This window comes from Ambystoma mexicanum, chromosome 6p (assembly GCF_040938575.1).
Source record: "Ambystoma mexicanum isolate Mex_15411 chromosome 6p, UKY_AmexF1_1, whole genome shotgun sequence".
Taxonomy (NCBI): Eukaryota; Metazoa; Chordata; class Amphibia; order Caudata; family Ambystomatidae; genus Ambystoma; species Ambystoma mexicanum.
The window spans coordinates 50,798,980-50,821,099 of NC_090935.1; the positions used below are offsets into that span (position 1 = coordinate 50,798,980).

General features: G+C 49.5%; 1 protein-coding gene across 2 annotated transcripts in view; it reads right to left on the reverse strand.

Moving 5' to 3' along the window:
• TLN1 (talin 1) overlaps positions 1 to 22,120 on the reverse strand; it is a 1,223,782-nt gene that overhangs the window by 161,765 nt on the left and 1,039,897 nt on the right. For both annotated transcript variants that reach the window (XM_069626724.1, XM_069626725.1), the window contains 2 exons: positions 10,086 to 10,202; positions 8,817 to 9,002 (listed from right to left, as the gene is read on the reverse strand). In XM_069626724.1, coding sequence (XP_069482825.1) covers positions 8,817 to 9,002; positions 10,086 to 10,202 — 303 coding nt within the window. The remainder of the gene's footprint in view (positions 1 to 8,816; positions 9,003 to 10,085; positions 10,203 to 22,120) is intronic.

The window sequence follows — 22,120 nt, forward strand, 5'->3', positions numbered from 1 at the left end:
AAGTGGGAGGAGGATCTGGGTATCATATGCATCTGCATAGTTCGTGTAGGTGATACCAAGATGGTCCAGATCATCGAAAAGGGGCTTCGTAAAGATATTGTAGAGTGTAGCCGAGACGCAGGACCCCTGTGGCACACCACAGGAAATGGGTATGGGGCCTGCCGCTTCTGAGGGCGAGAAGACCCGCATTGTTCTTCCACTTGGAAATGATCTAATCCAAGTTTTGGCTTCTTTGGAGAAGTGTGCTGCTGAGTCGAGATGATTCCAGAGGACCGTGTGGTGCACCAAATCGAAAGCAGCTGAGAGGTCCAGGAGGAGAAGCAAAGCTGATTTGCCGCTGTCTTTAAGCTCATCGACTTGGCCTTTCTCAGAGCGTTGCTCTGACTGGGTGTACGGTTTGGGCATGGTCTTTGTAAGAATGGATAAAGACTTGGCCATTTGAGAGCCGTTTTTCTTTTTATCCAGCTTCATCGTCTGTTGTGGTGTGGAAGAAGTCACCCCTTTCGAACGGAAGGTCTAGTATGCCTTCCTGGACAATCCGGGTTGAATTTCGTAGCAAGGAGCCAGGCCGTTCTTCTCATGTCCGTGGCAATACAGATGGCACGGTCAGAGGTGTCAATGTAGGCCATGGAGGACTACATGATGTCTTGCGCCACGATTTTGGCGTCCGCCAATCTCGCCTTGATTCGTGATTGGCTCTGCGCCGAAAGCTCTGGGAGGAAACCCGCAATTTCCCGTCAGAGCCTCTGGTTAACGGCTGCCAACATGGCATCCGCGTTGGGTTGACGCAGGTGCAAGGATGCGTTGGAATACAGCTTCTTCCCGTACACCTCCAAGATCATCTCCTCCTTGCCTATCAGTGCCGCAAAGGAAGTGGCTGAGGCTTGGAGTACAGTGATGCCGCAGCAATCAACGAGGAGTGTGGCTGAGGATGGGCCGATAACAAGAGTGTATCCCCCCTCCATCTGCCTGTACTTGGTGTCCTGGTGTTTATTCACCGGCTGTGCTGAGTGGGATTTGAACCAACTCTTCTTGGCCAAGGCAACTACGTCCTTCTGCATCGAGATCCCCATTCTGGCAACGGGACGTATCGCAAGGACCTCTGCAAGGACCCCCTCTGCTGGTTGCTCAACCTCGATCTGAGGAGGGCCCAAGTACTCTGTCAGCCCTGCCAGTCGTTCATGGAAGGCCTTGGCTGAATACTGCATGTCGGGGTCCTCCTCCTTGTCTGTGTCCACCTGTGGATCCAGAGGGTCCGGCAGCAGAGGAGGAGTGCTAGGAGCCGTGGGCTGCGGTACGGGGACCGGAGCCAGAGGCTGGTGTGGAACCGCCTGTGCGATCTGCTGGGGGGCCGCAGCGGGCTGCTGAGGCTGAACAGGGACGGGGGGAGCCTGTGCTGGGGCCTGAGACGCCGACGGGACAATTGGAGGGAGCAAGTTCCTGATGGTGTCCCGGAGGATGACCCCTATCTGTGGAGATTTCATGAGCCAGAGGAACTTTTCAGAAGAACCCGTCCCTTCAGGCTGGATTGGTGGTAGGCGATATTGACGGGGTAGCGGGCGGCTGCTGGAGTTGCGTGCCCTACCCATATGGACGCAGCGGGAATCTGCTTGCGCAAAGGAAGGTTAAGCTGTAGGCCACATACCTGGCTGACACCAGTCCCACCTTGACACACGGTCCTCCGGCTGCCTTGCCTGGAGGGGTGTCGGCCGGATGTCTGGATTTTCTGGTGTGGCTGCCATCTTGTCGAGCTGCCTTTCACATGCCTGCGTCGTGTTGCTCGGATCACTGGGCCCTGTACCGTCCAGGACTCTTTGGTGTGGATCATGGGGCCTACCCTGTTCCTCAGGGCCAGGCCTGGTAGGTGTTACGCCCTTGGCGGATCTGCCGGTAGAACTGCGCAAAGGCGCCCCCTTGGACCTGCTGCCGGTACTAGGGCACCCCCAACCCCCCCACACCCCCTGCGGGGTGCACTGGAAAAGAGCAGCCCTAACTTGGGCTTGGATCGATGAAGTCCTTTAGGTCCTCTGGAGGCGATCTGTGGAAGAGCTCCCTCCTCCTGGCCAGTCTGTTCTTCAAAGACTTTGAGGAAAGCACGTTGCACGCGGTACCAGCTTCCCAGCCAGTGTCGGGTGCAAGGCAACGTAGGGAGAGGGCGAGGGTGTCTTTAGTCGGGAAGAGCCTGTCGCAGGATGGACACCTGCTGAACCTTGTAGAAGTCAACATGCGTCAGGAGGAGCGTGACGCCTGAGGTCTGAGTACCTGGATGATAAAAAGACTAAAAAGACGAAGAAGTATCCGTGCATGGAATTACATGGCCGAATCCAAACCCAGAAGTACCAGTAAATTCAGCCCGTTCCGGTCGACGCGGAAAAGGGGACCGATATGTGGCGCCGGGGGGCAGAGTCACGGCAGCGCATGCTCCCAGGGCCGCACCCCTGCGCGCCTCGAAATTCAAAGTGAAATAAGGTTTTTTTCTGGTGAAAAAGGTTCTGTCTCCCGTCCCTCGCGAGGGATGCCCCTGCAATATGGAGGAGAGAGGACGGAACGTAAGAGTAAGTCTAGAGATTAAAATGTCACAGTCCACTGTATAGAACTAACGTGCTAATGTCACCCTCATCGGCCGCCTTCAATATATCATCCCAAACTGACACGAGGGCTGTTTCAGCCCCAAATCCTGGTCTGAATCCTAAAGGTACCAGTCCAATAGTCCCCGATTCTCGAGGAAGTTTTGTAGTTCTGTGGTGACCATTTTTTTCAAGGATTTATGGCGGCCACCAACGACCTGCAATGGGGCGGTAATTAAAAAGGACCTTGCAATCCAGTGTATTTTTATTCAAGAGTGCTGTAAGGAACGATTTTTAACTAGGTTGGAATAATACTGACATAATGAGTCAATTAAGACCGATTAGAGCGGTTTTCTAATAGCTGCCACATGCCTCTTGGTTAGGTAGGCAGGGATAGAATCATAACTATAGTTAGTAGGCTTTAATGGAGACATGAGACTGTAGACTCCAGACCTACTGGGCCAAAAGTAAACTTAGGGCTCATCTGATCAGGCCAATCCCTTTTCTCCTCATTTGACAATCTCTTGCTGGTTTGAGGATTGAAGATCAATATTATTCCTAATCTGATAAATTGTTTCAGAGAAGGTGTTAAATTAATTTGCCAAGGATTATCATGGGTGTGGGCCCGACGTCCTGGCCGGTTCAATCATGCTTGGAGGTAGACAGGCCGCCTTGGGGTCCCCGTCGATGACAGCGTCCGCCCCCTAAGGCCTTGGAGCAACGCCTGTTGGCTTCCTGGTCGAGGAGCGAGAGGGCTGGCTGTAAGAGGGAGAGCCCTCGCCCGCCAAAACCCTTCAAACACTGGATAGACTTCCCTCCTGAGGAACGAAAGGACGTCGTCTTTGCTGTAGAGTGCCTAGGGCACTTGCCGTCTCTGTGTCCGTCTTGATGGCCTGAAGGGATTCATCCACAGCCTTCCCAAACAGGTTGTCCCCATCAAAGGGCATGTCCAAGACCCTTGTCTGGTTCCCCCACCTAAAGTTGGTGGCCTTGAAACAGCCACAACGGCGAAGGCAGATGCTGTTTCCCATCTGGCAGAAACCTGTGTCCGCAATGTGCAGGGCCACAGTGATGGCATGGTCCGACCCCATCTTGCCTTTTTGAAATATCTCCAAAGCCTCTACCCACTTGTCATCAGGGAGGAAGTCTAGTAGCGGAGCAAACTTAAACCACATCTCCCGGTCGTATCTGGCCACAATCACAAGGGCTTTGGCAGCCTTGACTGTCGTCGCCGCCGAGTAGATCACCTTTCTACCCATAGAATCCAATTTCACCCCCTTGTCCGGAGGGGTGGAAGAAGATGCCTAACTTGACGATTTCTTCCTGGCAGTAGCCGAGACCACAGAGTCCAACGTCGGGTGAGACGTAGGCACTTGGGTGCAGAGTCCGGCACCCTGTACTTTTCCTCAAGCCGATCTCACTTCACTGGGCCTGTCGAGGGGTTCTTCATCAGAGCCAGCCCTTCATCTCAAATTTCGTCTAGGAGTGGGACTGAGGATGGTCTGCCACTTCGCCCTCCGGCGTGGATATAAGAAGCCTTCCTTCTTAAGGTCTGAAGCTCGGGCGATCATTGCATGGAAGGATCCTACTTCGTCCAGTGGAGAGGCCCTGAGTCACCCATCCTGCCGTCATCCTTGCCCGTTGTTCCTGTGTCCGACTGTCTCCCTTGGGGGAGTGGGTGGCGATGGGTGGCAAAGAGGCGCGAGATGCTGCCTCCTCTTCTTGGCTGGCGGTTCCCCCAGCGTCAACTGGTTGGCCAGAGCTGGTGTTGCGGGTGGAGCGGTATTCTCCTTTGCATCTCAGAAACCAGTGTGTGGAGGGTCGAAAGGATGTTCAGTGAAAGATCTTTCAGAGGTGTATCTGGGGAGTAGGCATGCTGGGCCCAGGGCCCTCGTCGTCTCGGGGCCCTTCGTCATCTACATAGACGGTAACCACATCGTCGTCGCCCCGTTGTGTGGTGATTACTCGACGTGCCCCTCGTCATCATCCCCATGGACGGTGTGGACGGAAAGGATCTCATCCGACAAAGAAAAGTCTGTCCTGGACGCCTTCACCGCCCCTACCCTTTCTCCGGGTCCTGAGGGGTCAGTCTCGGTCTGAGGTCCAGCATCCTCTTCTCTGGGGTCTACTCAACTGGCCTGCTCGAAGCCTCCCTCCTGGGAGGAAGAGAACCCCTGGCTGTCGGGGTACCCTGGATCGGGTCCACCCCTATGACCTTCGAGAGTGAGGCCACCACCAAGTCGATGGAGGGTGACGATTTGGCCTGATCAGAAAGGCCAGATCCCTTGTCTTGCTTGGCCTTCTCCTTCGGGGCCGGGTCGGACCCCTTGTCTACTTTGGCCTTCCCCCTCACAGCTAGTCCAGACACCGTACCCTGCTTGGCCTTCTCTGGAGTCTTTCTCCGCTTCCGCGGGGTAGCCAACTTCCTCTTGGATGAATGTGTTGGGTCCCCACAGGTGCAGCACCCTCAAAGGACTTAAAAGCCTGCTTGGGTTTGCCGGACCTGGGAGAGGCATGCCACTGGGTACCACCTGGGGCAGAGGCCTTGGCATGCAGCCACGACCCGAACCGTTGGTGATGACCCTTCATTGTGCGCTTCATGAAGCCACGGCTTCTTCCTTATGCGTCGGGTGCAGACAATACAGACACTGAGAATGTTTGTTGTCCATGTACACATTCCACAAACTGCAACCGGAGCAAAGCGCTGTTGTCCTTATCGTCTGACATGATCCATGCGGTGTAAGCCTGAAGAACTTCTGGAAGCTTCCAAGAAGAACACTAGATGAAATCAGCCTTTGAGGGGCACTGAAAAGACCCGAAAAACAGAATCACGTTAATCGGAAGGATAATCGATGGAGCACACGGGCTCGATTGACCGGAAAATAGAGTTTCTCTCAAAAAAACGCAGAGAAACTCAAAGAGCGAAAAGTGAAGACTCCCAACACTTGAACGTGCGCTAAAAATCTGAAGATGGCTGCCAGAGTAGGGGCTTAGAGGGCAGTCATTGGCTGGGGGCAGTATGACCCAGAGATCAGCGATTGGTTTATAGGAGAAAGACAGTTTAGAAACGAAGCTGAAACAGTTTTTTATTTTACCGAGGATTCCCAGCCTGACAGGGAATATTCATGAGTATGTGAATCCATGCCAGACCCCATGCTGGAGAACATTTACTTATGCAAGGACAATTGGAATCCTCCAATGAAATCTAGGCAAGCCTTTCCCAGCAGTAAAAAAGTGTTCAACAAATTACAACCTATGAGGGACAAGAAATGCCAAAGTCAATTGATTCAGAAAGGTGCCTTTAGGGAGCCAGGACAGGAAAATGGCGACAATAGGAGACCGGAGCCATTTTGACATAATTGACACCCATGGGTGCTGTGATACAACTGAGGTTTCAGCCTGTAGCATATAAGCACACTGGTAGTAAAAGGTAAACCACTGGCACCAGCTATTTAAAGCAGTAGGGTAACAAAACAAATTACATGATAAAGTAGGATAAGGGGCTACTATGGCCACCCTCCCCAAAAGATGGTGTGCGCTCGACTTACAAAGAGAAAAGGTAAGTGAGATCAATTGCACTTTACTATTTATTTCTATAGCGCCGGAGCCCGCAGGCATCAGAGCACGTTACAATTAAACTAGGACAGACAAAAAGGTTACAGGATAACAGGGTAGGTATACAACCTGAATGGATTACTTTAAGTGGTCTTGGCTGTTTGAAGGTCGTTTATTTAAACAACTGTTTTCAATTTTTTTCTAAAAGATTCTAGTCTTAGATGGTTTGGGAGCTCACTTTGAAAACGCTTCGGTAGGGAATGCCCACCCAAGTCCATTGGCTTTTTTCGAGTGAATGATTTTCACAAGCCCTTGAGCCTTGGACCTTCAGGCGCAGCTTGGTTCGTTTGAAGTAACTTGATTTTTTAGGTAAGCGGGGCAGATCCAAATAGGCAGTGTTGGACAATGGTTATTGCTTTAAAAGTAATGCAGTCTTCCAAGGCTAGCCAATGAAGGGACTTTTTGTACTCTGATATGTTCCCTTCTCGGTTTTCCAGTAATTGTCCTCACTGCATTCTTCTCAATGACCTGGCATTGTTTGATAAATTTTATGTGCCCACCCCCTCCAATCAGCGCGTTCCCATAGTCTAATCTAGATATGATTGTGGCTCTGGCGATAATTGTGCTGTTTTGTTTTCTCAGTAGTGGCCTGATCCGCCTGAGTAGCCTCTGGTGGCATTGGCAGTTCCGTTTCAGGTATGCTACATGAGCATCCCAAAGATGCTTGCAGATAAACACTGGTTGTCTTAACCTTATCCGAGACCCCGACGCTTGTGTCTTTGATCTCGAAAGTGGTATAGGTTGTGTCTAGTTTAGCTGTGGCCTGATGTGAACCAAAAATCATAAGCTCCGTCTTTCTTCCATTGAGGCACAGCCAGTTTGTCTTCATCCAAGCCTCAATGGAGTTGTAGATGCAATCAAGTTTATGGTTGTCTGGTGTGACAGCCGCTTAGTTCAATAACTAGTTGCGTGTCGTCGGCAAAGTTTGTGAAAAAGACCCCTAGGTTGGTTAATAGGGTACATAGACATTGCAGGTAGAGGTCAAATAAAAGGGGTGATAAGCTGACCCCCCCTGGGCTGTGCCGCAGTTTACGAGTCAGGTGCGAAGTGCCCGCCCACCCCCAAGTGGATCTTGGAGCTCCTGTCTTCAAGGAAGGCGGTAACCCAATCTATGGCTTCCTGAGAGCATGTGCCTGATTTACTAATCTTGTGAACAGTAGTACACCCAAGAAATGGTATTTAAAGCTTAAGAGAAATCCAAAGGACTTCTCAGTGACACTGCACTGAGGGTGCTGCGTGCCACTATACAAAATACAGATGCCTATTGTCAGACTCCAAAAACTGTGAAAACATAACAGTTATGGGGCACAAAAAGTTTGACATACCTTCCAAAGTCAGGAAAGAGGGAGTCCATGATGTCTTGTGGAGGGAAAACAGCAAAATCAAGAATCTTTAACAAGCACCAAGGCACAAATGGCAGGAAGCAGCTATAAAATGGCTTGGAGACGGTCCCAGCATGGAAGGCCCTACTCAACACAAAAGTTGAGTCGGCACAAGGATTCAGGAAGCCCAGAATGACTTCCACCAGCAGAAACCCTCACGAAATGTCTCCAAGACAGTGGATGCAGCTAGTATGGCAAAACGTGGGCTTAAACCGGCAGCAACAGCTGGAAACAGGGAGCAATTCTACAGCAGTTAAACCGGTTTCTTCAGGACGTTCAACAACAAAAAAAGACCAGGTTCTGGCCTTCCTCTGAAGTACCACTACTCAAGGGGCTGGCTAAAGCCAGTCTACCAATCACAAGAGAAGACTAGGGACAAAGCAATGGATGGTCCTTTGGAATGCAAGTCTGCCCAGGGAGACCACACAGAAAGGAACAGTTCATGGTCATATACAGGTCCAAACCAGTGAACAGCAGTAGGAGGATTGCCATGTGGGAAGCATGGCCATTTTAAGAATTCCCAGTGGTTCCCTAGAACACAGGAAGCCCTACAATACAAAATGGTCGAGATCAGGACACAAGAAAATACAATGGTACCCCCCCCAATGTCTACCATTGGTAACCAATATGGCAAAATAGCTTGTGCCCCGTAAATTTCAAAACTAAATTACAGTTGCCACCAGCCTACTGCCTTCAGAAGCACCCCTGGTACTGGGAGCCTTTTGGGAAACCCACAACCACATACTCAAAATGACTGAAACAGGTTCCAGTGGCAGACTGACATGTAAAACACCCTCTGACCACCAAAAAGAGGTTGTCAATCCAAAAAAAAAAAAGGGAGAAAAAGAAAAAAGTGTAAAGGGCCTTGAAATGTGGCCCTAGAATCCTCAACATGGAAATTTTGTCTAAACAGACCTACACCAAATTAAAATTCTGAGATCAACCCAAGAGAGAGAAAAGGCTATGTAATTGCATTTATTTTAATAGGTCCAACTGGCTTGAGATGCTGTGCTTGAAGTTTATTCAACAGAAACCTAGTAGTTGAAAATGGTGTCTTACACACTAAATTGTTTTGGTCTTAGAAGGTTCCATTAAATAAATACCATACTACTGTTGTTGAGGGCGTGCCTCCTTATATGCTGCTAGCCTGCAAGGCGCCTTCCCAAGAGCACACTCCCAAGTAAACAAATCACTATCGGTGCCACATCACGCAAAAGGCGCTCTCCGAAATAATGCTCCGTATGTTGCATACCTTACAAGAGCGCAGCATGTCTGCAATTGCCCTGCGGCTCAGGTTAGCTGTTGCAATGACATCTTCTTGTCGACATGAGTTTCCGGCAGCAACAGCTTTAGCTGTTGCCATGGTGATTCCTTTGGTCATGCGGATGAAATCCTCAGGGGTTGAGGTTTGGGGGGGTGGATCCGGGGAACAGAATACCTACAGGAGACAAAAAGAGATTCAGCAGTGTTGACTGAACGCCTGACATTAGTAGGAGGATCAAAAAATGTGTTCACATTTTTAGCTTATTTTGCAGAAATGTAAGGAAACCAAATATATTAGTCAAAAGCTAGAGAGACATCTGAAATCTAACAATAACAGTGAGAGAGCAACTGTCCTCAGGGCCAAGATGCCAGTATCGTGCAGCACAGCATGATGCATAGCAGAATAGTGCAGAGATTGCAATTTGTTTCCCGGTGATGCATAGCTCATTCTGAGATTGCGCACATGAATTGAAATTTAGAAAGGCATAATTACAAGTCCTTGAATGAAAAGGATCAAACCAGATTTACGAAATAACCGTTTTTTTTCTCAATCACAGAATACAAGAAGAATGCTTATTTCATTGCGAGCTGTGAGACGAACTTGTATCCCATTTGGGAATGTGAAAGTGACTTTGAATTTAGGACTGGATTAAATCCTGCAGCTGTGTCCACATGACTTACTGGACAACAGTGGCTTAGTAAAAACTTCAGCTCCAAATGACAATGCAAGACACCTTTTGGCTGTTAAGACATGACAGAATGAGAAGAAAAGTACCCAATTGAAATGCGCTTAGTAGGGACAGTACGGATTATGCGAAGCAAAGGGCAAGAGGGGCAGAGAGCCGTGCTTGCAAAGGTGACACTATGGCTGAATCGGGGAAGGTAAGAGAAAAGGGAATCAACATGGCAGAGACACATGAAGGATAATGTCAGATGGAGAGAAGGAATAAAGGAATTATGGAGCAAAGGCAACACAGATATTGGGCAGAGGAGAGCACAGTAAAACACTGAGCAGACACACCTCTAAGGTGGGGAGAGATGGATCATCATGAGCAAGCAAAACAAAGGGGCAAAAGGACTGGGAAGAAAGGAGACCGAGGGAGAACATCTAGAAACAGACATGGCTACAAGAGAAACACACTGTGGGAGGGCGGGGCACAGAAGAGACAATGGAAAGAGATGCAGAACACACAGGAGAGGCCATAAGGAAACAGACGGAAGATCTGGCTGATGTTCTGCAGAAGGTGGTAATACTCACAGCCAGTTCCTGGCGGATGTGTTCAATAGTTGCTTCCAAGGCCCGGGTGCCCTTTGTGGCCTCGTCCTCGACAGCTTTCACTGTCTTCAGTAGGGATGTCACATTTGTCACCATCACCTGCAGAAGAAGCAACATAAGACAGCTGAGCAATGAGTCTCTTTCTTTGTGCCCAGTACAATGATGGAAACTAATAACACCACCATGCCCAGTTTTACACTAGGCTACATCAAGAGAAACCTCACGTCTATCGACTGGAGGGTGGCATCTGTGACACTACCCACTATATGTTTGGGGTAGAGTCACATACACGCTCTCCAATGGAGGCAATGGATGAGCAAACAAGGCTGAGACTGAAGGGAGGCGATGCAGGCTGGTTCGTAGGTAAAGTGAATCTCCAAGCCCCCACAAAGGAATGTCCACACACTATGTTATGTGCTAACCTAGATCTTTTATTACATAACATAAGGTTGAGGTGGATATATATACAAATAAATAGGACTCACTTTATACTATGTAATTCTACTCAAATAGCCAACACAATATATACAGTCTATTTTATTTATTTTTTGGATTTGTTAAGCGCACTACAGCCCAGAGATACCGAGTTCTAAGTGGTACCACATTTACTTAGTCCAGCAATAATGCACCAACTGGTAACAGTTATTGAAAAGCATTAAAATTACTGAACACTTTAACCACACCGACATGAATGTAGAAATGCAGGAATCACTTTAGAACACAGGCATAATACTTTGCAGAATAAAAAAGCAATTCTGTTGGGATCCCCACCGTTTCCCCGCCGCCTCAGCTGAGCAGCCTGTAATACAAGGTAAGTTATACTTTGCTTTTCTGTTACTGCACAGTTCTTGTGTTCATTAATGGTCTGCTTTTGCTTCTACAGATTCTGCCATCACAACGTACCTGGGAAGCAACAGGAGAGCAAGGCCCAAGATGAACCTAGGGCCCTTGGATGGACCCTGAGGGAGGGAGCCCCTCTTCCCTTGAGTGTCTGCAGCAGCATGCTTGACAGGATGGCTTCTGGCGATTTGGCAGCAATGGACTTTGCTGTGGGACACCACCAAGTTTGGACCTTCAGGACTCAATCTTGGTTTTGGAATGGCAGGAAACCCACTGGCAGGCACTTTGCTGCAGGTGGAGACAACTTCCTTGGCCGTGGAAAAATGAACTTATGTCATGGCTGCAGAGCCACTTAAAGACATCTTCAGTCGGTTGGAACTTGGCAAACTTTGGGCATCAAGCAGCACTATGCTAGGGTACCCCCCCCCTTCTCTTTCGGGCGGTACACAACATTCTGGCTTTGTTCTGGTCATGGACAGCCTCCAGACACAGGACGAATTTGGACTTCTTGGGTGCATGATGTCCAATCTCTCTCTTCTGGACCCACGAAGATACAGTTGCAGGACAGCAGGCACTCAGGACTGGCTTCCAGGACACTTGGGTGAAGAACAGCAATTGCACAATGTCCCCTTGTAGCTACAGGAAGGGGTCACCTGTGTAGGTCCTCCCTTGACCAGTCCTTGAATCAGTACAGCAGCCTCTGGATTTCTTGAAGAGTTGCAGCAGAATTCTTCCCACAGCTGGAGTCAGGATACAAGCTTCTGACTTGCAGCTTCTGACACAAGAGTTAAGTGAGCTGTCTTCTGTTATTCACAAATCCCCCTATTAACTCACGCTGAGCTAGGCTCAGTCAGCCAATCGCGCACTACAGCATTCATCATGCAGCACCCAATCAGGCTCGCAGACATTCATGTCAGGCACTCAAAACCGAGGGTGTGTATTGGGGGGCAACTCCCAGTCTTTCACAACACACTCCAGTTTCAGACACAGCTGGCTCAGGCAGACCACAATCAAAACCAGACATCCACAACAAAGAATGTGAATGGACACCCCCCCCTTTCCATTCATTAAGGCCCCACTCCTAGAGTGTATCAAACAAATAAGCAGTCCCTTTGAAGGCTCCTACTAGTCTAGCAGGAGGAACCCCAGAGACATATATGGTCTTTCCACCCAACATCCGATCATGGGGAAGGGAAAACAGACAGGGATTCACAGGACTTTGAGAAACAAGAGGGAAAGGCAGAAAGCCATGTGGTTTACAATGGCCATCTTATCTTTGTTCAAGAATCCATGGATTCTTATAGTATCCCAAAAATAAGTTCCTCACTGTAGTGACTAACGTACTTAGTCCATAGTCCCCTTTCCTCCATACTGTATGGGCGTCCCTTCCAAGGAACGGGAGAAACTTTTTCACTAGATAAAACCTTCTTCCCCTTTAAATTTAGAGGCGCACGGGGGCGCAGCCCAGACAGCATGCGCTGCCCTTACTACGCCCTCTGGCGCCACACCTCAGTCCCCATTGATGCGTCGACATTAGATTTAACATTGGCTAATGACACCAGTATTATTAGGGGGGAGGTTGGTGGGACATATGGAGGAAAGGGGAATATGGACGAAGAGTACGTTAATCACTGCAGTGAGTGACTTATAATTACTCTTACGTCCAGTCCCCTTTCCTCCATACTGTATGGGTGATTACAACTGATTGTAGCCCCATGGTGGAGAGGAGACCCTCCTTAAGCAAATAGGTTTCTGAGAACTGCCTGGCCGAAAGCCGCATCAGATCTAGAGCCAGCATCCAAACAGTAATGCTTGCAGAAAGCATAGGGAGAGGCCCAAGGGACCATCCTGCTTATGACTTGCCAAGGGACATGGCGCTGGAATGCGATGGCCGTTGCCTTGGCCCTGACCGCGTGGGCATGCATGGTGGCCGGAAGTGGCTTGTGCTGGCCCTCAAACACTTCTTTGATGGCAGAGACCTTCCAGCGGGATATGGAAGTCTTAGAGGCCCGATAGCCTGACCTTGAGCCTACAAAAGTGACAAACAGGGGGTCCGATTTGCGGAAGCCCTTGGTCCTGTCCAAGTAGAATTTCAGAGCACGCCTGACATCCATGGCAGTGCAGCACTCTTTGTGCTTCGTCCTTAGGATCGGGAAAAAACGTAGGAAGGACGATTTCCTCGTTCAAGTGGAAAGCACACGAAACCTTGGCCAGAAATGCCGGGTGTGTCCGCATGACTACCTTGTCCTTGTGAAAGGTGGTATATGGCTCAGAGGCGACCAGCGCCTGGATCTCGCTCACTCTACGAGCCGAGGTAAGGCTGACTAGTAAGGCCATCTTGATGGTGACCAACCTGATTCCATGGATGCCATTGGCACGAATGGTTGTGTGCCAGAGCGCCCAAGACTATGAAGGTCCCACACAGAGTGCAGTCTCTTGACGGGCGGGTATAGCCTAGAGAGACCCATCAGATGTCGACGATAGAAATGGAGGAGGAAAAAATGCCTTCCTCCTAGTTCCTGTAAGCCCCAATGGCTGCAAGGTATGTACGGCAGGTGTCCACTTGTACGCCTGAATGAGCGAGGTGTGCTGAAAAGGAGCGCACGCCGTCCAAAGTGCAAGCCAAGAGGTCAATTCCCTTGGAGTCCACCCAGTAGCAGAATCTGGTCCATTTGCTTTTGTACTGGGCCCTGGTGGCTTTGCTCCTGGCGCCCTGTATGATCTCCAGATTGGCCTGTGAGAGGCTAAGGTGACGAAGCGTTACATGCTCAGGTACCATGCTGTGAGGGCTAGTTTCCCTGTCTCAGGGTGGATGACTCGGGCCCCCCCTGTTGCGCCAGGTGGTGTGCTGGGCCTGTTGGAAGGTGTATCGGGGCACCTCTGAGAGGTTGAGTAGTTCTGAAAACCATGGCCTGGCCGGCCACCACGGAGCTATCAGAATGATGAGTCGGTGAGGCTCCATCTTGCAAATTACCCTGTGGATCAGAGGAGTGGGCAGAAAGACTTTCATGCCGGTCCACTGGAGGTGAAATGCGTCGCCCAGAGAGCCGGGGCCCTGACCTTGCCAGGATGCGAACTGGGGACACTTCTTGTTGTGGCAGGTGGCAAAGAGATCTGCGTGGGATTGACCCCACCTGTTGAAGATCTCCTGAATAACAAGGTTGTTTAGCTGCCACTCGTAATTGTCCGCTCCTAGCCTGCTGAGCCTATCCGCTTCCAGGTTGGATTCCCCCAGGAGGTAGACTGCCAAGAGGTAAATGTCGTTTTCCAGGGCCCATTCCCACATGCTGATCGCCAGTCTGCAGAGGAGGGGATCTGGTGCCTCCCCGCTTGTTGACGTAGTACATGCTGGTTGAGTTGTCTGTCTGGATGAGGACAACCTTGCCCCTGAGAAGTGGTAGGAATTCTCTGAGCGCCAGCCAGATGGCATTCAGCTCCAACCAATTGATGTGGTATTCCTGCTTCTGTCGAGTTCAGGTGGCGTGGACCGAGAGATCGTCCAGGGTGGCTCCCCAGCCCTCGAGCAAGGAGTCTGGTGATGGTGGCTTGCGGAGAGGGTGGCCGAAAGGGCTTGCCCGTCCGTAGGTTGCAGTCCATGGACCACCATGTTAGGTCCGGGTGGAGAGATGGAGGAACGCTGTTGATCTCGGATTGCAAACCCTGCCCCTGATTCCATGAGGCTGCGAAGTGCAGCTGAATCATTCTCATTCTTAAGTCTCGTGTGCGGCACGGCTAATAGGACAGCTGCTAGTAGACCCAGGAGATGTTGGTACGACCATGTCGAGGTCACCTCTCTGCTTAGAAAGTGGGAGGTGGCCCTCTTGATGGCCGAGATTTTGTCCTCCGACGGGAAGACCTTCTCGGACCACGTGTCCCAAATGAGTCCCAGGAATGTCAGAGTCTGCATAGGCTGCAGCTGTGACTTGAGGTTGAGCGAGAAGCCCAGATTGTGCAGTGTGTTCATAAGGGCATGGGAAGAGTGGAGAACTGCTCCTGGAGATGTAGCCCTGACAAAACAGTCGTCGAGCTATGGCACCAGAAATGTGCATGGAGAGCAAGCCTGCCCCCCACCAGAGGCACATGGCAAAGGGATACCCAGAATCCCACTTCTCTCTGCTCCAGTGACTTTTTAGACAATCTCCTAGTTATGGCTGGTGGCAGTAGACGTGTTCTACCAACTATTTAGTAGTTTTGTACTGCAGGCTATGTCCATAGCCCCGTTAGTACACAATAGGGGCACTCAAGTATCAATTGGGGGCCTCCCTTCTTATTTTGCCATTACTAGCGTGGTTGTTCTTAGTCAGCCCTTCAACCATTCTGAGAGGGGGAGGTCTGTGTGAGTTTTGCTTTTGGGCAGGCAGGAAGTGGGGGAGGAATTTTCAACCCCTCCCAAACCCCCCCCCCCCCCCATGTCCTTTGTCTGCCAGAGTGCCTGAATAGGACTAGCTCCACAGGGGGTCTGGATGTCCTGACTGGACAGCCAAACGCCCCTTTCTCTAAAATGCTGAGCAAGTTTGCAGGTGTGTGTGTGTGTGTGTGTGCTGGAACTGTATAAAATGTGAGGCTTCTGGAGTGAAAAGCAAGTCAACCTCTGAAAGCTGAAGTAACCGAAGACGTAAAGAGATGCATACAGACCCTTTGCAACTGTTAAGGACCGGAGGGGGTGTCTGTACTTCTGCTCTCTATATGGTAGAGGAGAGGCACAGAAGACCCCAGACAAGATTCTCTATTGTGGTAGCAATGGATGAGCAATCAAAGCCTAGCTTCTCAAGAGGGGATGCAGGCTGGTTCTTAAGTACAGTGTAGGCCCCAAGCACCAACAAAGGAATGTCCACAAACTATTGGTTAAAACACAGTCTTTATATAATTAATATTCAGGGTTATATACAATATCACGATAACGCACTTTGTACTCGGTTATCTATAATGGCAAATATACAATTCTATGCGGTACCACAGTTACTATTAGACCTCTTTAAAGTGCATCAACTGTACTGTCAAATGGCACACAAATCAAGTCGTAAAGGAAACCAACCATAGAGGTAAGAGGAAAGCAGTTGGTTAAGACAATTGGCAGAATACTGGCCCCTACCGAGACAGCTCTGTGTGGAGATCCCCCACCACCTGGGCAACCTGTAGAATAAAGATATCACAAGCCCAGCCCGCTCACCAACGACTTCCCAATAGTTCTGCAACCCCAAAGTACTTGGCGTTGTAGCGTTCGTTGGGGAATCGACGGCCCTTCTTGAGTGTCCTCCCTTTAAGGCAGGAATCACGGGTCGAACGTCCGACGGAGAACAGGGTGAGCTACGACAGTGAAGTGGCAGCTTCGTTCCTAGCGGTGCTCGTTGACGGGGAAGCGTAAACGTCCTGCAAGGATGAGGCGTGCGGGGCACCTCGATGTCGATAGTTCTGGACCGCAAAGAGTTGGAAGAGCTGTGGCCCAGCAAGGGCATCGAGTCATCAGCGTCTCTGGTCTTTGTGTGGCGGGAAACACACCGGTGGATACTCCTCGGCGCGTCGACGGTCAGGCCTTCTCCAGCAGGATAAGACGGCGGCGATGCAGATGAGAGCGTCCTTGGATTTGAAAGTTCTTAGGCAAACGGGAGCACGGCGGCTCCAGTCGGCGACAGCGGTCGTCGACTGTGGTGGACAACAGTCTGGGTGCTTTTCCTTGGGATTCCGCGGCAGTCCCCGTCTCGGGTCGGCAGCTTGTCGAAGGTCGGTCTACCAGGGAGCTTTGATAAAGATCAGCTGGCGCACTAGGGTCCCTTGTAGCTCGGGAAGAGGGCGCCTTACCAGGTCCTCTTCTGGGTCTGTCGTTGGAGACACAGCAGCTTTCAGATTGTGAAGGAGAGCAACATCAATTCTTCTCTTCCAGCAGGGCTTCAAGGTTAATCTTCAGTTACTCCAGTTACTTGTCATAGTGGACCTCAGCTTCTGAACACGATTCCTAGCAGTGAGAGGTCCCCAGATATACTGTTGATCTCCCATTCAATCCGCTGGGACATACTCAGGCATCCAATCACGGCGAAGGGCATTCATGCAGGCAGACAGCCAGCCAATCAGGCTGGCACACAGTGCATTCAGGCCATTCACTTCTCTCCAGACACTCACAAAAAGTTATGTGTATTGGGACAAGTACCCAGCCATTCAACACTCCACACTTCATTCATACCGGTTTCGGGCAGGGCTGTCTCAGTCATTGTGTCAAAGAATAATTCTTCCAAAAGAACATGAGTAACTTGTTACTCCACCAGATACTAGACACCCACAACACAGAATGCATATTCGTCACACACTCCATTCACCGAGGTCCCACCCACAGGCGTACCTACAACATACGGTCATTGGGAAGGCTCCAGCCAGTCTGGTCAGCACTTCCCCACACTACCATATATGGAACTTCCACCCAACAGCCAGTCAGGGGGAAGGGACAGAGTCAGGGCTTCCTTGGACTTCGGGAAGATCAAGATAACAGGCGATGGAAGGCAAGAGGCCACAAGGGCCATCTTGACTCGGTCAGGAATCTACTGATTCCAATGACAGGGCATGGGCATCCCAAAACGGAGGACGCTCATGGCACCAGTCAATTCAGCACAGAGCACCAGCCCGTGCCCTGCCCTGTGGGCCACACACAGGTGCCCAAAAACACACTAGGGGCACTGGGTTGTACTCCTACCCATGGGTGCCATAAGGGTATCCCATGGGTCCCTTCACCAAAAGCAAAGGAGAGCGCTGCACCGCCAGGAGTCCCACATGAACTCCTGCCCTGAAAACACAACAGAACACACGTTAAAAGGCAGTAAAGGACAAGGATACAGAGGCCCTGTCCCTCCGATGCATTTCCAGCATCACAGCAACACTGTAGTGACTACTGCTGTCCTGACCCCGTTTTCTGTGCGACAGAGAAGCTCCTAAGAGGACTCCTTCCGGTTGGCTGGTGGTAACAACGAGACGCAAAACGAACTTTGAATTGAGCGATCTCCTGAGGTCCTAGGTGTTTCCGGAGCTGCGGCACCCCAATACCTGCTCCCCATTTCAAGAGCATCATCGTGGAAAGGCCAAATCCGTCCAAATCTTTGCTGAACCCCAAAGGACACGAGAAATCCTATCCAATTCACACAGACACCACCTCATTTGAGCGTGGGCCTGCAGGAAGCGAAGATTGACAGGGCGATCCATGTCCTTTGTTGGTGCTGCAGAAAAGGTGCGGAAACCGCACAGTGAATCAAGAAATTGTTGAAAGTCGTGCCCCAGGTCCTCACTCAAGCCTGCTGCTGAGAGATCCCATCCATTGTCCTGCCTTCAGTCATCAGACCAAGGAATCCGGAGGATGGGTCCAGAGCAGCAACATCACGGTGCATCCAGCACATACATTTTCTTCTGACCTAAGGTACTGTGGGGGAAAAAGGTATTGCTTTCCCGATTCCAAGAAGTCGCTCCAGAGCATTGGAGTGCACGTAGAGGTGTCCAGGACAACCCCCTCTTAGCTCTGACTCACGACGCTGCTTGTGTCCCTTCATAGAGTCCGAGTCCCTTACAAAATCTCCCTTGTTAGTTGTTAACTTGCTGCTTTTATAACACTAGAGAATGGAAGAAGTCCACAGAATCTCTTCGTATTCTGCTACTTCAAGACTTCGAGCCCTCTCCGAACTGCCCTTAGCTAGGCTTGCGTTTTGGGATTTAAAAGGCTTACTGGGGGGAAGAAACCCTCTCTAGAACCTTGAACCAGGCTAATGTTACACTAATCATTTTTCTCCCTTTAAGTGACTTTACTATATGTGTTTGCAGAGTAAATGTATTACCGTATGAACTGTTAGAATCCACAGGTGCGTATAATAACTTATAATACGATAACATGGTCTTTTCCCTTTCCAACATTGCTACAAATGTAACCACAAACAAACACATAAGTGAAAGTGCCCTTTGAAGTGTATTCTCAAGTATTCCGAGGTGTTCGTGTAAACGTCTCACGTCTTTAAAGTGATTCTGGTGTATATATAATAAATATGTAATTTTATATAAATAATAAGTGCAAGAGTGTCTTAGTGTGCATGTCTAACTATGGTTTAATGTACTAACCTACAGCTCACATCTTCCTCTTAAGATAAGCCTGATTGCTCTGCCAATCACCCAAGGTCATAAAGCTAGTATAGACTGATACTAAGAATTGGAGATATAAAAACCACTGGGATAGCTTACTAAAGTCTTTCTACCAGAATGACTTTAGGAAAACTGGATAGTGTAACTGAACAGCAAGGTAGACTTAGGAAGTTAGAGTGTGGTGAAGAGTTCAGTTAAGCATACACAGAGTACTCTTAATACAAGTTAGAAAAAATGTATTACAATATAGTTTTTTGTTTGGGCCTTTGACAAACTGAGCAATTAAAAGCCACATGTAAATATCGCACTAAAACATTCACTACAAAAATAGATACATTCACTTTGCTGCACCATGAGAAGAGCACTAACACTTCACTTTCAGAATACTGTGAAAGTTGTTTAAGAATAGTGCAGAGAAATAAAACAGGTGAATACAAAGTACTAGATAAGTAACCACGAGGTAGAGAATTAAAAAAAGAGCAAGAAACCCCACGCAAAATGTCTTCTAGAATAATCCACAGCACAGTAAAAAGTCCTTTGCTAACTAGAAAAGAAAGCACTAGAGTCGGAGGTCTCAATGTAACTCCCTTCATAAGGCTAGGTTTCTGTTAGGTGTCTAAACAAGAGTTGTCAAAGCTAACAGGCAGTTTGCACTTTTCTCAAAGTTAGTTAACAATGGAAGAACCGTTCTAAGCAGGCTCTCTTCCCAACCCATCCACCTTAGGAAAGGCCATGAGGAGGATATTTAACCAAAGAAACATGGTTTACTGCCAGACAAGGGCAGGGAGTCATTTCAACAAAATGCCAGCGGTAGCGGAAGTGACATCACATGACCCTTGTCCCCCTGATAACATGTCATTTGACCCCACCCGAAGTGATATCACGGGAAGCGATGGAACGCAACCTTTCACCCGTTGACAAAACAGGAAGTGGCATCACACAACATTGTACACTACAAAAAATATGGTTACGATATCACTATAATGTGATTTACATTTCATACAAGAATGGATCGCCATATGTATCATTAAGATCAGTGTGTATAGGCCCATATTACCAAATTACTGTGAATGCAAGTAGACGTCCATGACCAAATGATGTGTCATTATATAGCATTTATGCTTAAGCGCTTTATATAGAAAAAATATACACCCAATATCACCCAACCTGTGTTGGTACTCATTTATCGACCTCAGAAGGATGAAAGGCTGAGTTGAGGCATTTAAGAACAGACTAAATCAGTGACTCACCCCCTGAAGTGTGCTTGAAATAAACCTTTAATGAATCTAGCAATTATTGTATAGAATTTCAGAAAGACACATTTGGTACTCCTATTCTTTCTTATTTAGGGTCAGTGCTGAAAGTGTTACTTGTGGCACTCCTGTTCTTTTTTTTTTTTTTATAAGGTTCCTCAACAAGAAAGCCAGCCATTCCAGAGTTAAAGAGCCACATGGTGCTGGCCACAGCCCAGGAGCTTGCATTAGGATGCAAGGGAGACCACAGAGGTCGCACCTGCGACCTCTGGCAACCCCTAACTGGACAATCACGTGCAAGGGAGAGGTAGGGTAAGGAACAAGTTACTTACCTGTAACTTTTCTTCAGCATGGGTCTGGCATGTATTCACATGCCCATGAATATTCCCCATCGGCAGGCTGGGAATCCTCAGTAAAGAAATAAATCAGTTTCGTTTCTGAACTGTCTTTCTCCCAACAACCAATCACTGGTCTCTGGGTCATACTGCCCCCAGCCAATGACTGCACCTAAGCCCCTCCTGTGGTCACAATCTTCAGATATTGTAGCAGGTAAAGTGGCAGTAGGACCAAGAGAAGAGCTGCCTAGGGGTAGGTGGGAGGGTTCACATGTGAATCCATGCCAGACCCATGCTGGAGAACAACAGTTACAGGTAAGTAACTTGTTCTTTCTTCAGCATGGGGTCTGGCAGGGATTCACATGCTCAGGAATAAAGAATCCATAGCAGTACACATATGCACAACCACGGGAGGTGGCAAGGCTCAACATTAAGCATTTCAACATCTCAACATTAAGCATCTCTTACCTCCTCACCAAGCACACTTTCAAGAGAACAGGTAGCGCAGCACTGCTTGGCACTACTCTGGACTCCTCCCTGGAATCCCGCTCGACGCAGTAGAATCTCGTGAAGGTGTGAGTCGACCTCCACATAGCAGCCCTGCAGATGTCCAGCAGGGGCACACCAGACAGTAACACCGTAGTTGCAGTGATTGCTCTGGTCGAATGGGCTCTCGGACAGCCAGGCGACGGTCGGTTTGCCAACCAGTGACCATGGGTGATGCAGCCGGACAGCCACCTGGAAATGGAAGACTTGGAGAGGATCTTCCCTTGGTTCACAGGGCAAAAGTTCACAAACAGTTGGGACGTCTTCCGAAAACTCTTCGTGCGGTCCACTTAGAACTTCAGCGCCCCAGCCACATCTAGCGAGTGCAAAGTCTTCTCAGCCAGCGACGAAGACGTTGGGAAGAAAACAGGTAACACCAAGGGCTCGTCACCCGACTGGAGCCACTTTGCAAGCTGCTCGCGACGGTCCTTCATGGTGACGGGAACCATGTCCGACGGCACCTTGGGCATGAAGGAGGGGTGCGTCCACAGCACCACCCTCGTTTCGTGAAATGTCAAGTACATAGGTTTACAGGACAGGGCCTGGGTCTCTCCCATTCGTCGTGCGGAGCTGATGGCCTCAAGAAACGCGGTCTTCCACGATAGGAATTTCAGTGTGCTGAATGCATAGGCTCGAACGGAGAACCCATGAGCCTAGTCAACACCATATTGAGCTCTCACGCTGGGGACGGAGCCTGAGCTTTCACCGTCCGGAACAAGCGGAAAAGTCCTTTCATGAACTCCTTGAACAGGCGGTGCGATCACAGCCCCAGATTTCTGGTATAGCGGGAGATACCAGCCAGATGAATCTTGATGGAATCGTGTGCTAGTTTTGCATCGGCCAGCGACAGCAAGTACGGCAGAACGTGAGGGGCCGTGACTCGTAGAGGGTTTATCCTCTGTGCACAGCACCAGACGGTGAACCTCTTCCACTTATG